This window comes from Cajanus cajan, chromosome 1 (assembly GCF_000230855.2).
Source record: "Cajanus cajan strain Asha chromosome 1, NIPB_CcT2T_4, whole genome shotgun sequence".
NCBI lineage: Eukaryota > Viridiplantae > Streptophyta > Magnoliopsida > Fabales > Fabaceae > Cajanus > Cajanus cajan.
The window spans coordinates 37468644-37485695 of NC_138517.1; the positions used below are offsets into that span (position 1 = coordinate 37468644).

General features: G+C 33.3%; 1 protein-coding gene and 1 long non-coding RNA gene across 5 annotated transcripts; both read right to left on the minus strand.

Annotated features, from left to right (window-relative positions):
- Positions 1-7545: 7545 nt before the first annotated feature.
- LOC145949609 (uncharacterized) lies at positions 7546-12216 on the minus strand. 4 transcript variants are annotated; one of them, XR_014427980.1, is made up of 6 exons: positions 11915-12216; positions 11576-11641; positions 11338-11419; positions 10583-10670; positions 10259-10315; positions 8982-9311 (listed from the first exon to the last, which is right to left on the minus strand). It is a non-coding gene; the product is annotated as an uncharacterized LOC145949609 (long non-coding RNA). The 4 variants fall into 4 exon arrangements; XR_014427982.1 differs by lacking the exons at positions 8982-9311; positions 10259-10315 and adding an exon at positions 7546-8282 and having other exon boundaries at positions 11915-12210; XR_014427978.1 differs by lacking the exon at positions 10259-10315 and having other exon boundaries at positions 11915-12205.
- Positions 12217-13864: 1648 nt separating this feature from the next.
- Positions 13865-15214, minus strand: LOC109819231 (F-box protein At5g03970). The gene has a single exon (XM_020384875.1). The coding sequence runs from the start codon at positions 15212-15214 to the stop codon at positions 13865-13867; it is 1350 nt and encodes a 449-aa protein (XP_020240464.1).
- Positions 15215-17052: the final 1838 nt, after the last annotated feature.

Below are 17052 nucleotides of genomic sequence, written 5' to 3' on the forward strand. Positions count from 1 at the left end.
TTATTTCCTAGGTGATATAAGTGTTTGGGCGTGACAAAAATGGGTCTTTTGGGCTAAGAAGAGCATTGGCCCAAGTGGAAGGGCACCTAGGTTGCATTCTCCTATCATGCACCTAGAAGTAGCCAAGCTTAACCCAGAAAGATCCAATTTTTAGTGAAGGTGGGCGGCACCTATCTAGGGTTAATTTGTATGTCATTTGATGTGCATTTCCTTCCCATTTAGGGAAGGAATGATCATCCAATGATGACCTAGCCGCCACCCTCCCTAGGGTTTTGTGATGTCACCCCACACTTATAAATATCCTAGGCACCACTCCTTGTAAATACTTTGGATGTTGAATATAGAGAGAGCCTCTATGCCTTTATATCATTCCTTAGTCACCCTTGGCTAATTCGGCCACCACCATACCTATCTCCTCCCTTGAGACTAAACCCTAGAAGTGGCCTTCATCACCCATGGAGTGAGCCAAACCTAGAGTACCCCTCTCAAACCTTTCATCAAACACTTCACCCACACTCTCCATTTCTGCCCAATCTTCCATCAAGATGCCCTTGAATAGCTTTGATCCAAGGAGTCAAAGGTGTCCTTGGCCATTGATCCTCACCTCTTCATCAATGCAAGCAAGGATGCCAGCATTTATGCAAAAAAAAATAGTAAATTTTGATAAGATATGTTTTTTTTTAAATATAATTCTTTTTGGAACAAAGCGTGCAAAAAACTCCTTTTAGGCTTGTTAGGCCTCGTCCTGGTGCACGAGAAAAAGAGTAAAAAAATCTAGTTTTGGCTTAGAACGGTCATTTCCAACCTCAGAACAATCGTTCCTAATAGAAATTTTCAACATCAAACCTAGGTTGGCAATAATCATTCCCAATGACCTAATTTAATGTTGTTCTAAGGCATGGAATGGTCGTTCCCCTCTCCTGGGTGCCTATATAAGCATGCCCAAAGCTCATTCTTCAACACTTGACACACAAAGCAAATACTTGTCAGATTTGACTCCCCCTCTTTGTTCTGAGTGACTGTGGGGCTTTTTGTAGAGCAAAAGGCTACCAAAACATGTCCTTGTACGCATTCTTGAAGATTCTCTTATAAAAGGCTTGCTTAGAAGGTTTTATTTTTCTCTATTTTCCCTCTTCTTTTTAATTGCTTTACTCACAATCCTATTCGCATGCGGTAAGCCAATAATCATGTAGATAATAAGTGTTTAAATGACTAATAAAATAAAACGGGTAAAGATTTAACTATGATTGGTATTATGCTAAATTTATCATAAGGTACCAAGTTAGGGCATTGTGGGGTGTCTAATATCTTCCCCACATGTAACCGTCCCTCGAACCTGATTTTGGCTTTGAAGGCCATAATTAATTTTTGAAAACCTTTTTTTTCTTTTTTTGATATTTTGAGTAAAATATTGGTAACGGCTCTTTCGAACCTTTTCAAAAAATCATCGGTAAAGGATTAGTTTGGTCTTAGGGTAATCCAAAGTCGTTGAGATTTTCAAAATAAAGTCCAAACCATCTGTGGACAAGATTGAAATTTTTTAGATTCTGATAGAACGGGGAAAGTGGAAGGATGTTAGCTTGGGTAAGTTGGGATAATGTGTGTCACCCAAAAGAGGGGGGAGGTTTGGGGATAAAAGATATACAAAAGTTCAATGTGGCACTTTTAGGAAAGTGGAGATAGAGAATGTTAAATGAAAATAACATATTATGGTGCAGAGTATTAGAATCTAAATATGGGTTAATGATTTAAGGTAGGTAATGCTATCAAACAAGTGGTCAATTTGGTGGAGAGATGTAACAAGAGTTTTGGAGTGTGATAATCAAGAGGGTTGGTTTGAAAATAATTTGGTTTGGAATGGATGGGTTCAAGGTGAAGTTTTGGCAGGGCACATGGGTAGGAGGGGAATGTTTGTATAAAAAATATAATAGGTTGTATATGAATTCAAATAAAAAAAATAAAAAAAAGTGTTGTATTATGGATACGGTTTGCTGGGAGGAAGGAGTGTGGAGATGGGATTTTAGATGGAGAAGTAAATGGTTTGAGTGAGAGAAATCTCTAGTTATAGAATTCATGCAAGTGATTAATAGTATCCAACCTTAACAAGGAATTGATGATTGGCGGACATGGGAGAAGTTAAGTGCGAGAATTTACTCAACTAAGTCTATTTATGCAGTATTGCAACTAAGCATTCAAACTCTACCTTTTTTAACGTCTTAGCATTTGGATGGAAATTGGTACTTAAAAAAATTCAAACTAAAAACAATTTGAGAAAGAGAAACATGCATTATGATACAAGATCCAAATAACTTTTGCCCATTCTGCCGCATTGAGGAAGAGACAGCTACACATATCATGTTTCCTTTTAAGTTCTCAACCCAAATATGGTATTGTTGTTATGGCTAGCTAGGGGGTTCAAACAGTGCTTCCAATGGAGACTAAACAACATTTCTTGCAACATAGTTATACGGTTTCATAGGAAACAACTTCAACAAGAAATGGTGTTTTGTTTGGTTTGCGACAATTTGGTCCATTTGGCTACATAAAAACAATATTATTTTTAAACAGGAAATGCCAAACATTAATGGTGTGCTTGAATTAATTAGATACAGATCTTGGTTATGGATGTCCAACAGGTTGAAGAACTTCCCATTTTTTTTCTTTGAATGGTCCATGAATCCTATAGATTGTATAAAGTGATAGTCGAACAAAATGTGAGATAATGGAAAATTAGTCAGAATATGGGATATGTTGCTAACAGAGTAAAGTGAGCTTTGCAGATTAAGTTTTTTTTGTAAGCTATAGTTATCTTTGTAAAAGTTTGGTTAAGTATGTAAAAGGGTTTAGGTACTCCTTGTACCATGTTTAAGAAAATTTTCTTTTGACTGATAAAAAATAAAATAAATAAGAGCAAAGAAAGCTTAAGCACGTGAGCATTTTGAAAGTCATGAGAAAAAGAGTTGTCAATCATTTTTTGTTCTTCTATGTGAAGTGAGTGGAAAATTCAGTTGGTATTTGTAGACAAAGAATAGGAAAATATAAAGCTATTGCATTGTAGCATAAAGGACCTTATAATTCTAATACTAATTAAAATAATAGTAACATATTTTTTAAAAAAACCATTATTTTGGTAAACATAAAAAAGGAAGTTATTTTGGTCAGATTATAGAAATATATATATATATATATATATATTATATTATAGCATGATTCTAAAATTACTAGTGGAAAATCAGCATATTACGTCACCCCTTTTACGTCAGAAATACGAAAATCCGACGTAAAAAAAATGCGGTGGCATTTTTGTAATTTTTGCGAACTTTTTTACGTCGGACCTGGTAGGGTCTGACGTAAAAAGTCCAATCTACGTCGGAGGTGTGTTGTGTCCAACGTAAAAAAGGACGCAAATTTGAATAAGAGAGCGCGAGGCACACCGCACGCATTCACTCTTCATCACTTTTCATTTTTTTCTCTCTAAACCCTTTCCCTCTCCTTTGTTACTGAATTGTTTTTTTTGTCTTTTGCAGAGGGATGAACTCTTTGTTACTCATTTGCACATTGTTGCTGCTCCTCAGGTATAAATCAAGGTTTCGTTAGCACTTTTCTACTTCGCATTGCTACTCTGGCTATCTGTTTTCTTTGATTTTTTGGTTGTTCTATTTGTATAGGTAGTGGGCGTTTTCTTTTGGGTTGTTATACGAAGCTGAATGGCTTGTTCTGCAAGCAGAACGGCCCGTTCTACTGGCATTTTTATGTTTTTTTTTAATTTTTGTTTCCTACTTTTTTACGTCGGATGTCCTAATGTCCGACGTAAATTTACGTCGGTTTTGCAGATCCGACGTAAAATTTACGTCTCCTACTTTTACGTCGGTATGTTTTCTGACGTAAAAAGCTCAAAATATCCGACGTAGTACACCTCTTTTGTACTAGTGAATAAAGAATTTATTTACAAAAAATATTTTAGTGCGACTTTTTTTATTTAATAAGACTTTATTTGGGAAAGTTATTTTGGTGAAATTTTTAAATAGGGGATTTTGTTTTGGATCCATTTAGGTTGCGGGATTTCCTTTATTTTATTTTAAATGTAATTTTCAAAATAAAACGCATTCAACTAAAATGAAGTTAAAACGGTTTTAACTTAGTTTTAAAAAATATTTTTACTATCATTTTTAATTTCAAGAAAAATAGATATATAAATATGGATTTTAGATTAAAATAATAATATTTTTGCAAACTTTAACATGACCTTCCTACCACAACTACTACATAATACTAGAACTAAGTATGCATCCTTCTATAGGTATGTCAAAAGACGAATCAAGAAAACCAGTAGATCAAACGATTTATAGAGGTATGAATGGTTCATTCCTATATCTTATTGCTAGTAGATCTGATATTATGTATAGTGTATGCCAATGTGCACAATTTTAATGTGATCTTAGTAAGTCTCATTTTAAAGTTGTAAAGCGTATATTCATATATCTTATAGGTTCTATTAATAACCTAAGTTTGTTCTATAAGAAAAACAATAATTTTAGGTTACCAAGATTCCATGATGTAGATTATGTTAGTGATAGGATTGAGAGAAAAAGTATAAGTGGAGGATGTCATTTCTTGGATCCTTGTCTCATTTCATGGTCAAGCAAAACGTAAAACTCCATTGTTGTCTCCATTACAGAAGCAGAATACATCTCTACTGCTAGCTATTGCTCATAATTACAATAAGTGAAGTAACAATTGAAATATTAGTTTAGTCTCAAACATAACATACCTATTTTTATGATAATATTAGTGTTATTAATCTTTCTAAAAATCTTGTACAACATTCCAAAGCTAAGCACACAGAGATGAGATATCATTCATTCGTGATTATGTACAAAAATAAAGTTTTTGACATAAAGTTTATTAATATTGATTACCAATAGGTTGACATATTTACTAAAGCTTTAAATTTTATACAACATGCATATAATATAACTTCCCTAAGCGAATTTTTTCAATATATAATATGCAATTAAAATAGTTTTCCCCACATATAGACAATCATACCATAATTAATTATCAGGGAGTATGATTAAGAAAATGATCACATACCAATTTGTTATGATATTTTTATAGTATCTTGATTACAATTGTCATGACCATTTTGCTTCCTTTGAGACCATCACTTGTAGTCGGTTCCATCAAGAGATTTGAGTTTCAACACACCAGACAAGACAAAATACATTTAGTAATTCATTAGAACAACACAATTAAAAGAGAAATAATTTTCTTTTTAGATTGTTAGAAAATATTAGTAAAGAATAAATTAAAGATAATATTGTGTGGTGGCACTAGCCATTATCCTCTAAACAAATTTTGGTGAACCTCTAATACAACTCAAAATCTAGTTTGTTTCCTAAGGTTTACACAACATCGTATATGAACTTGTGCACTCAAAGCTAAAATACATTAGAGTTTCACAAACAAATGCCTAAAAGAATACAAAGTAGAAAATAAATATGTAACTCGCATTGTTCTAAGACCTACTCTATTACTCTTTATATAATGTACAAGAAACCAGTCCGTGACAAATATTTATGAAAAAGTTGTAATGCCAATGACAAAAAAAATAATTAATACACCAATAGTAATAAAACAATTATCACACCAATGGAAACAATGAAATAATTAGCCTATAACCTACCAAGAATTCATTATCTTCCTAAAATTATAGAAATGGCACGAAGCCATGAGATTTAAAAATAAATTGATGTACACGAACCAAGTGTGGACTAGGGATGGCAACGGGGCGGGTCGAGTACGGGTTTTATGATACCCGTCCCCGTCCCCGCGACACAAACTCATCCTCGTACCCGTACCCGTACTCGCTGGGTATGTGATTTTCATCCCCATCCCCGTCCCCGTCGGGTATCGGGTATACTCGTACCCGTAAAAAATTATTTCTTTTTTTTTGCAAAAAAAATATATAATATTTTTAATTTATTTTTTATTATATTATAATTATAATTAGATTATTTCTTTATCTCATATTTTAATTAAGAGATTTCTTAATAATTATACAACTATAAATATTTCACATTATAATAAATAATTACATATAATAAAATATTAAATTTTTTTAATATAATTAAATCGGGTACGGGTACAGGTACGAGTACGGGATGGGTATGTATATACTCATACTCGTACCCGTACCCGGTTTAATTTATCGGGTTTTACCCGTATTCGTACTCGAACCCGGTCAAATTGAGTATTCTCCATCAAAGTCGAGACAGGTTCGGGTATTACCTACGGGTATAGGTTTATTTGTCATCCCTAGTGTGGACTTTAGTTAAGCCACTTGAAGGGGTTAAGCCCACAACGTGCAAATGGGGTTTCCTGAAAGAAAATTATGGATGGAAAGGTACATACCTTTAAGGTACGACTAGTTGCAAAAGGATCTAAGCAAGTTCATGGTATCGACTATGAGTAAAACTTTTTCCCTGTGTTGCAATGCTTAAATCAATTTGGATATTGCTTGCTATTGTAACATATCATGATTATGATCGAGGTTTTGACAAATGGATGTCAAGACTTTTTCCCTTAATGGAAAAATTCTTAAGGATGTACATCACTTAACTTGAGAGTTTTGTCACTCCAAAAGATGTTAGAAATATACTCAAGTTGCAAAGATCTATTTATGGAATAAAGCAAGTTTCTAGAAGATGGAATCTTTATTTATAATAAAATTGTGACACAATTTGGATTCATTAAAAAAGAATATGAAGCCCGTATTTAATTGAAGGCTAGTGGAAGCATTATTATCTTTCTAGTGTTGTATGTAGATGAAATGATGCTTATCGGAAACAACATTCCTACCCTACAAAATGTTATTAGGACATGCTACTGAATTGCTTCCCTATGAAGGCAAGGCAACTTATATACTAGGTATCGATATATATAGAGATAAATCATTGAAGTTGCTTGACCAAAGTTTTTTTTTTTTTGTGTGTGTTTGGTGGATAAGGTGTGGTTGGATTATAATAACCAAGGCGTTATGGCTACCAAAGTTTTTGTTTTGGAGTGTTGTGTTAGCCTCCCAAGACTAGTAGTGCGACTACCTGGTTAAGAAAAACCTTAAGAGGACTAAAATTATTGTGTGGTGTACTCTGAAGAGACTTAAAGATAGTTGTTTTGATAGTGAAACCAGCTTGTGTATAAGGACTAGGTGTAGCCTAAGTAAAAGGTGAACTGAGATAAATTATTTATTTTTTCTATTCCTTTAAACTCGATCTTTACAAACTTTAACATATGGATAGAAGAAGAACTTCACAAGGTTAGTTATGCAAAAAAACAAAAAACAAAAATATGGAATATTATATTCTAAAATTATTTTCAAAACAAAAATCTTATATTCAAAAGTTAAAAGTGAATATTATTTTCTCTTAAAATTTGTTAAATTTTACTGATAAACAAAAGATTTTTTTATTTAAAAATTTTGAAAATAGTGAGAATGACATTTGTTAAACAATGAGAACACATTCTGAATACAGAAATAGTTAATTAAGGCACAAATATATGATCTTATGAAATTTTATTCAAAGTTTTGTATAACAATACAATCACCACTACTAGAATTTTTTCTATTACCTAAGGATTTTCCTAGGAATTTTTCATTAAAATTTGTAGGAAATAAGTTTTTTGCGAATTTTTCTACAAATTTATTTTCGCAACTAATACCTTCGTGGATAATTGTTTCTTGCCAATTTCAAAATTCGCAAAAAAAATTCTTAAGATTTTTACTAAAAAAAAAAATCTATAGAAAACTTTCTTGCAAAAAAAATGGCAGCAAACTTTCTTATGAAAAAAAATTATTAAAAAATTTGCAAAAAATATTCTACAAATTTTAAAATCCACAAAATTTTTGCAAGAAATTTTCCACGAAAATTAAAATTTGCAAGTAAATTTCTTGCAAAATTAAAATTTCCCAAGTAAATTTTCTGCAAAATTAAAATTTTGTAGGTAAATTTTCTGCAAAATTTCAAATTCGCAAGTAAATTTCCTAGGAAAAATTGCAAGTAATTTTTTTATAATGGTTTACACCTCTTCTTCCCCCTCCAAATTCCCCCGTACTGGAGGGACTAAAATTAGATGAATGCTCAAGATTCCGCTCACTGTTTATATGCAACATGCTAGAGTTGCCTTTTACTGGGTTGGCTCTGTTGGCAACCCACACAACTGTCTTCACTGGTATTGACTTGTACCATATTCCCAAGTAACGTTCTGCACCACTTCCTGGACTGAAGAAACCCAATTCAAAAGTACCCTCTTCAGATCACCAAACTCAACAATAATGCACGTACCACAAAATAAACAAATGGCAACACTAACGTAGATCACCATGTTAAGAAAGTAAAGCATGTAAACCATTGTAATATCCCAGTCAAAATGTGCCAAGGAATAATTAATTGTAATATTGCAATTAATTATAACTGTAGACATTACAGGCTCACGAGACGAATCTCTTCCATTCAACATGTGATGAGAAAAAAAATGTTATATCATGGTTGCTGATATATCTTTCTTCGTTAGAATTTTCTTGATATGGAGGATCTAATATCAGCTTATTCAAAGTTGTTCTTGTGACCGCTGAAGATGAAACGTTCTATTCGTTGATCGATCGGTCTATATATCATCACTATATGGTAAGCTGATTTGGGTCCCATAGAAGAGGAAAACAAAATCATCACCATATATATACAATGCAGATACATGCATGAATACTAGCTTCGAGGGAAAAAACAACCTAAAATTTTAAAATATTTTAAAAAATAATCCAAATCTATCTCAATAAAAGACCTTGTCTTCTAGCTAATAGGAGCTCTCATAAATCCACAATTTGTACCTTAATTAAGTACATATACATATGTGCATATGCATTATAGATATTTATCCGTCATGATCAGCTGATGAACTAATCAATGAATTCGGTAAAAATATATATTTAAGAGAGTTGGATTGATAGAATGGCCTTGGGCTTACAAAGCATAAGTTAAATGGATTAATATAGAATGCTATTAATTAGAAGAAAAACTACTCCAGATAACTAGGCAATTGCCTCCATAAATGGATGCCTCAAAGGATAAGATCGGACAGGTAAGCATGATCAACATCCATACAATGTCTATTGCTGGTAAATAAAGCAAAAGAAAATCAAGGAACTCTGGAAAGGTAGAAAATGTGTAACAAAAAGGTCTTAATTTCTTCAATAGATGCCCATATTTCCATCATGACATGCCTGCTGCACCAAAAACACTAAATTTCCTTGTCTGCATCATGCAACATTTCTGTGTTATTCTACATGAAACTGACATTCGCTACAAACATTTGTCCTTAATTGATTAATAAGCGTTTAAGATGTCAACAAATATGTAAAAGAAAGAATTTAATTTCTGTTTAAGTTAAACTTTTTTTTTTCTGTTTAACATCATATTTTATATTACTGAAGTGAGTGCAAAACTTTAGTTAATATCTCTAGTCATTTAATCAGATGCTAAATTCATTCTTCAAAAAGCGGTCCATGAAGCAGGGGGAGGGTTCTTATAAATCTAAGCATCTGAGTAGTAAATGGATTACAGTGCTCTACTTTCCTGAACAATAACACTGATAGATGCAAAAATTACTCAACTTTATGATGCTTTTGAAGATTCTTAGTTTGCTACTAATGATGCTTTTTTTATTGTATGAGTTAGGATTTGAGAACAGAATGTTCGTCTTAAATAGGACAAGTAAATACAATGCAAGTTTTTTAACTTTTAATGCTTCAGGATTCCGTGATTTGTGTTGGCCCCAAGTGCTTGCATTCCTGAATATATATATAGAGATAAAAGCATATGACAGAAACCATTTGGCTACTTGAACAAATGGTGCAGGACTATTGTAGGAGTCATGGGACCAACAGGGAAACAAGCGCATAAGGCCCTGTTCTATTTCACTTTATAGCTCTGAATCAGTGTAGATAAGAAGAGAAACAACATTGAATGGATGATCATATCATGTGCCATTATGAACCACATTTTTATGTACGTCAAAGTCTAATCAACATAACATGAAATTTTCAAAAGAGAAGTGGTATGAAGGAGGGACATCCGTGATCCATTATCCAGAACTCTCAGGCCAATACTAGAACAACTTAAGACAGTTAAATACTAGAGCCTACATAAAACTTGGAAGTCAGCAAGAAAGCTTCAAAAAATAAAATAGAAAACTTCCTCACATCAGATCTGGAGTCTACAACAATTCCTAGAACAGAATCCTCTGCATGTAGCACATACTGAGTAAAACAAAATAAATCAGAATACAGAAGAAAACAAAATTTTATATGCATTAGGAGATAAGTTTTCTGGAATAATGCAAACTGCTAACAGTCAAAAATCAGCATATTAATAGCATTTACTTATAGCAATTTGACAGTAAATTCATATGGCAGTGAGAAAGAAGCATATTAACCACTAACAGTCAAAAATCAGCATTGTCATTTCAGTCAAAGCCACGCTTTTACACATTAATAGATAGATCATGACCACAGTATTATACTCACCCTCTTCAGAGAATTTTCAACCCAGTACTTATTAGGCTCTGGAAACCTTAGTCTGCCCGCCTTTCATTACAGAAATCACATCACCGTCCTAGAAAATTGACATAAACGATAATCCATTCTATTAACATCATTGAACAGACAGAAAAAATGCAAGAACTATCATCATGTATTATATCCGTTTTGTTTAAAAATGCTAAATGAGGAGATGAATCAACAATACAAATTCAAAACAGATAATTAAGTTCACGTTAATGAAATTTATGAGTTTTGTATCACTTCATCCCTACATAGAAGAAGAATAGCCACTTCATAAGTTCCAAGAGATTTAAAAATTTCAGAGCTGAGCATATCTGAATATGAACCGCATCTAGCATACATATAAACTAAAAACAGATAATTAAGGAACAAACATAGCATCCTTAAATCAGTTATTGTTGAAAATGAAGGGTGTTGCGTGTAACCAACTAAAAAATGTGAGAGATGGGAACTAGAATGTTAATGTGTGTTATAAGATTCTATTCGGATATAAGTTTATAAATAGTTTTGCTAACTTCTCTGTCGAAAAGTATTTTTTATTATCTATGGAAAAGTTCTCAAATAATTGATAATGATTAAAATTTGTCAAACATTATGTGTCACTGTTTACAGATTGGAAAGCTGAAATTGATGTCTAGAAGTGAATAAACATGCAAAATCTACAAGAGGAGAAAAATCTTCCATTAACAATGCCAAAACACAATCACACCAGTGCTTACTTTTAGAGACAAAATCACGCCAAGAGTACTTTATTCTAGTCTCTTTTATAATATCCTTCGTTGGTTCCACCAGAGGCTTAATCTACAAACCACAAATAAGACAATCGAACATACATGCACATAAGCAAACTACAGTACATGTACCTTTATAGAGGGCACACAATTTTTCAACTATAGAATGATTTCGAAAAAAGAAAAAGAAAAAAGAGAATGAGAAACTGCATGAGAGAAATACTACTCATTAACTGTAGAATCAATCTCCTTTGTATTATCAGTTGCATGCTCATTCAAAACATTCCTTGACCTGAAAATTAGTAAAGTAAAACATCAATTACACTACACAGAGTAGAACACCCAAAATCTTGGTAAAAGGAAAATAAGATAAAAACAAATTACAAATTACAAAACAAAAGATAAATTAGGAAAATGAGAGACAAAACAAAAGGAGAGTTTGTCTTCTTCTTTAACCTATGAAAATACATAGAATTCGAAATAAGATAAATTACAAATTACAACGAAGAAGCACGAAAAGAGTAAATAAATCACCGCAAAATCAAAAGAAAATCATTATATTTACTTGAGCAAGTCACTGGTGCGATGCAATCTAAAAGGTGACGGAGGAACGATCTTAAGAGGTGACGGAGGAATGAGTTTCTCTACGTGGTGGATTTGTATGCAGTGTGGTGCGGTGGGTTTCTCGTGTTTCTCTAAGCAGTGGGTACGATAGCGGTGGGTACGGTGCGGTGGATTAACACAACTAAAACTTTTTAATATGCGGTGGGTACGGTGCGGTGGATTGCATAGGAGGAATGAAATTAATTTTGAATAAACACAAATCAGCTTTTGTATATGTTTGTTGAAACGTACGTGCTGTGCGTGGGTTTCTTGTGGGTGGATTTCTTGTGGGTTTCATACTAAAATGAGTTTTTTTTAGTTTTTAAATTAATAAAAAAACTATAAATAAATAAATTAAATTAAATATATTTTCCTGCTAATTTAATTTATAAGAAAAATTACAGAAAACATATTTTGACATTACTTAAAAATTTAACATTTCTTGCAAATTTATATTCTAAATAAAATTTGAAGGAAATTCCTACCATTTTTTCTAGAAATTTTTATTGGCAAAAAAATTCATAAAATTAATAATTTTTGGTAGAAAATTTTGTAAGAATTTTCTGCGAACTCAAAGTCACAAAAATACTCATAACAATTTTTGAAAATTCTTTTTTGGTAGAAATTTTCGTAGTAATTTCATGCGAATATTTTTTTGCATAAAATTTTGTAGGAAAATACTATATTTCTAGTAGTGCACCTATATTTCTAGTAGTGCACCTATAGGATTCCAATATATTAAATACATAAATAAGAAATTCTCTTACTATTTCAAAATAATTAAAAAAAAATTATACTCTACATTTTGCATATCAAAATATGCTCAAAAGGATCTATAACAAAAGAAGTTTTTGTAAATTACAATTCAACCCTTCTTGTGATATTCTTTTTTATACTTTAAGGGGATGCACTCGTGAAAAATTATTAGGTGAGTGTGTCTCTTCTCTCTTCTCGTCATTTCTCGTCTTTTCTTTTTCTTTTTTTTGTTTCTCCCTCTTTTCTAAGATTCGTGTTTGAATTTTAGTGTGGATAAGGGTGTAGTTTAGGACTAGCTAGAAAGGCAAAAACCCTTATTAAATCCTTAGGTCCTTGCTCAAAACCTTATATAACTATATATAGATTACTATTTCTATATTATATAGAACAATTATTTAAGAAACAAAATAAGCATTTTGTTTATTTATCTATTTCACTAATATCATTACTCTAAATTTGTCGATGTTTTGTTTATGTACGTTAACGTTGTGTAGTTGGCTACATCCGATCTATTGTCAAAATGGATAAAATACCTATATTTGCCTACAAAGTTAGTTAAGCTAGAAAAAAACTTTGTTCGTAAAAGTTGAAGTCCAATCTGAAATGTAACTGAAGCTTGTTTCCCAATATTTGCCTTGTAGAGCCCATGTTTCTACTTTTAACATGTGAGATGACTTGTTTTTTTGCATCTTATGTTGATCAGAAGAAGCAACCTCTAATTTACAAGGAATTCATAATGTGGAACCAATAGTGAAGCAAGTGGTCTACGACATCTGATTTTAAAGTTTGTGTTCACTTGATTTTAAAAATATAAATATATGTGCTAGGATGCCATGTGAAAATTTTGAAAAGAAACCATCTTGATGTCGCAAAAATACCTATTGAGCAAATTAAAATTGTTTAGAACTTCAAATAATACAAGTGTGCCAACTTGACAAAATATATGGATTGTGTTTCAGTGCTAAAGGATACATAAAGCTAACTCATATAGGAATATTAACACATGACATTCCAAATATCTGTTCCTAGCTTTTATTTATATACAATTAACTTTAAAGAACTTTGTGAATCTAAATGACATTTTTCTCATGCATGGAACAAGAATTGCATAACCCTATACACAAATTCTAAACACACCCGTCATGCAAAACAAAAGCTATACAAAGCGATTAATCAATAAAGGTGGCGAAGGAATCGGAGTTGGCCACCAAGGTAGCACAACTGGGATCACTGGGTAAAAAAGCAAGGAGAGACCACCATATTTGGAAACCTTGAACCTTCGTGTAATCAAATTGCAACATAGGATATTATCACCAAACTTCAAAAACACGGTATCCTTAACATACGGATGGAAAGCCAAAATCCTACTACACCCCTTCACGTGTTCACCCTCCGAGGCTTTTAACTCTTCAAAACCTGCCCCAATAATATTAGAGAGAGAAAACTCATGCACCAATTCCCATGTTGTTGTTTCTTCTCCCTTCCCACAATAACAATGTTTCCGTTCCCAAACCTTCCCACTATACGCTTCACCAAAGGCACTAGAGGGTGAAATCGGGAACTCAGATAATTGCAACTTTCCAGAGGTAACTCCAAGGCACCCTCTATACGCTTCACCAAAGCCCCTAGGAAGGTCAATCACCGAAGCCATTCGTTCGTTATCATAAGGGTTGTACACAAGGATCCTTCCTCCACCCATGAAGTACAACGTCCCTTCATATTCAACACTCGATGCTGTGAGAAAAAACCCGCACGCAAACCCCTTTGGACACGACACTAAAAACCGGTTCCATTTCCTTGTCTCGGAATAAAAAACCTCAACATCAAACGCAAACCTCGTGTCACTAAAGGCAGGGATGCGAACAACCCTAAACCTACGTTGAGAAGTGGAAACAATAGAGACCTTAACCTTTTCAGTTTCAACGCGATAATAAGGGTCGCACGTGAAACCCACAAGAACCCCAGCGTGGTCACAAAGAGTTAGAGCGCATGGGAGTTCCAACGATTCCTTTGTAAGTAGGTTACGAATGTGGTATATGCATTTATGGCGTGGACGCGGGTTTCCGTATATGAGCAAACCGTTGGAACATGCGAAGACAAACTTCAAGACAGATCGTAATTGTGGTACGATGTTAGTGGGTTCAAAATCTGGGCCTAGGAAAGTTAGAGAGAGGTGATTTTCAAGAGGCCCAAGTTGTAGAGAGGGTAAATTTGGTGTTATGACGAGGGCGTTGTACGGCTTTAGGATGAAGCTAGGTTGGTCGGGGTCGTCTCCTTGGGCTTGAATTTTTCGGAAAAGGTTGTATTGGTGAGTGAGGTATAAGGAATGAAAATTGGGATTGGAAATGAGTGTCAACCAACGCTTTGAGATGCTTTTGCATGTGAAAAGGGATTTGCAAGGGAGTTTACAGAAGATTTCGGTGAGGGAATCCTCGGAAAGGTTGTTGATGGTTGTATTGGACTTGGTGGCAGAGTAATTTGGTGATGGTGATTTGGTAGCAGCCATGGCCTAGCTCTCGAGGGAAGAGAACAACTAGAGATATATTGATGATGAAGATTTGGATTATTTTGGGACTATAGATTTTTGCTAATTTTATTACTGAACCAAAAGCCAAAATTATTTTTGGGTGCTAATTTGTGGGGGAAATGATGGTTTTCAAAAGGCGCTTTTTAGTATAGAAGTTATTAGATTTTCCTAATTAGTAGGGGAAATGACGGTCATATTGTCTTGATACTTGTATTTGATCCCAACAAGATTTTATGTGTGAAGAAAAAGAAACTATTTGTTTCGATAGGTTTTCACTTAAATATATATATATATATATATATATATATATATATATATATATATTAAGTTTAATGACCCACATGTGTGGAATGAATAAACCTTAGAGTAGGATTTCTATGATTTTATTTATTTTTTTAACTGAGGGCATTCCAAAAAGGATTAATTCATGAAAATACAAAAAAAAATTAAGAAATTCATCTCTTTTTTTTTTGGTAGTATAAGGAATTGCCCATAAAGAATAACAGCTAGATTGGGGCCGACAAATCATGCAAGAAAGTCTCCATAACAAATGGCAGTGGCACAATAAATTCACGTGTCACATTGTGACTTCCAAAAGTTACTAAGTGGTCTGCAACAGTGGGTCTGCAACAATGTTAGTTTCACGAGGAATACATAAAAGTCGAGTTTGCCACGTCCTAGAAAGAAGAAGGCAAATATCTATCAAGAGATCTCGCACGGAAGGGAAAGCCATGGAGGCCAAAGTAGAATGAATGATTGCTTCCACAACTTCTAAATAGTCAGATTCACACACCATTTTACAGTAACCCAGGTTCCAAGCTAATTCAATATCATGCTTAATGGCCAAGAGTTCAGCTATGTATGCATTAAATAAACCATCCTATCATGAAGTTGTAGCTATAGTTGAGAAGAACTACGATGTATTTACTATAACTGATAGATTACGTAATCTTTCTTTGAATGATAGCAGTTCTAGCTCTAGCAGTTCTAGTGGCGCAAGCTTAAATAATATTAGTTTTATTTCATCTCTTACTCCTACTGCTACTATTTTAGAAAGATTTAAGATTCGTACTAATCCATCGACGTTTACTCGGTATGTTATTGAAATGACTAAAGCACCATTTCTTGATATACATAACCCTATTAAGAATTTAACCGAAAATGCTAGCAGTTATATGATGTCGATAGGCTTTCGCTTTATGCCTGGACAAGGGGAATTCTTAATAAAAGATCTCCGAGCTCCTGAGACCTTAGTGGGATTATATAAGTTAAGAGATAGCCTAAGCTTATCCTTAACCGTCCCCGCGAGTCAAACTCATCCCCGTCCTCGTACCCATACCCGTCAGGTATGTGATTTTCATCCTCATCCCCATTCCCGTCAGGTATCGGGTATACCCGTACCCATCAATTTTTTTTATTTTTTATTTTTATAAAAAAAATATGATATTTTTAAAATATTTTTTTATTATATTATAACTATAATTAGGTTATTTCTCTATCTCATATTATAATAAATAATCACACATAAAAAAATATTAAAATTCTTTAATATAATTAAATTGAAAGTGGGTATTAAATTAAAAATGAAAACGGGGACGGGTACGGGACGGGTAAGTACATACCCGTACCCGTACCCATAGCCGGTCAAACCGGGTATTCCCCATCAAAGTCAGGACAGGTTCGGGTATTACCCGCGGGTACGGGTATATTTGTTATCCCTAGCTTTGAGCCTTACAAATAGATTAAGCATAATACCAATTAGATCAATATACTTTTATTATTTTATTTTTAACAGAGGCACGAAGTGCCTTGATTCC

Excerpts from the sequence above, each read along its gene's own strand:
- LOC109819231 (XM_020384875.1), bottom strand. The coding sequence starts at position 15,214 with ATGGCTGCTACCAAATCACCATCACCAAATTACTCTGCCACCAAGTCC.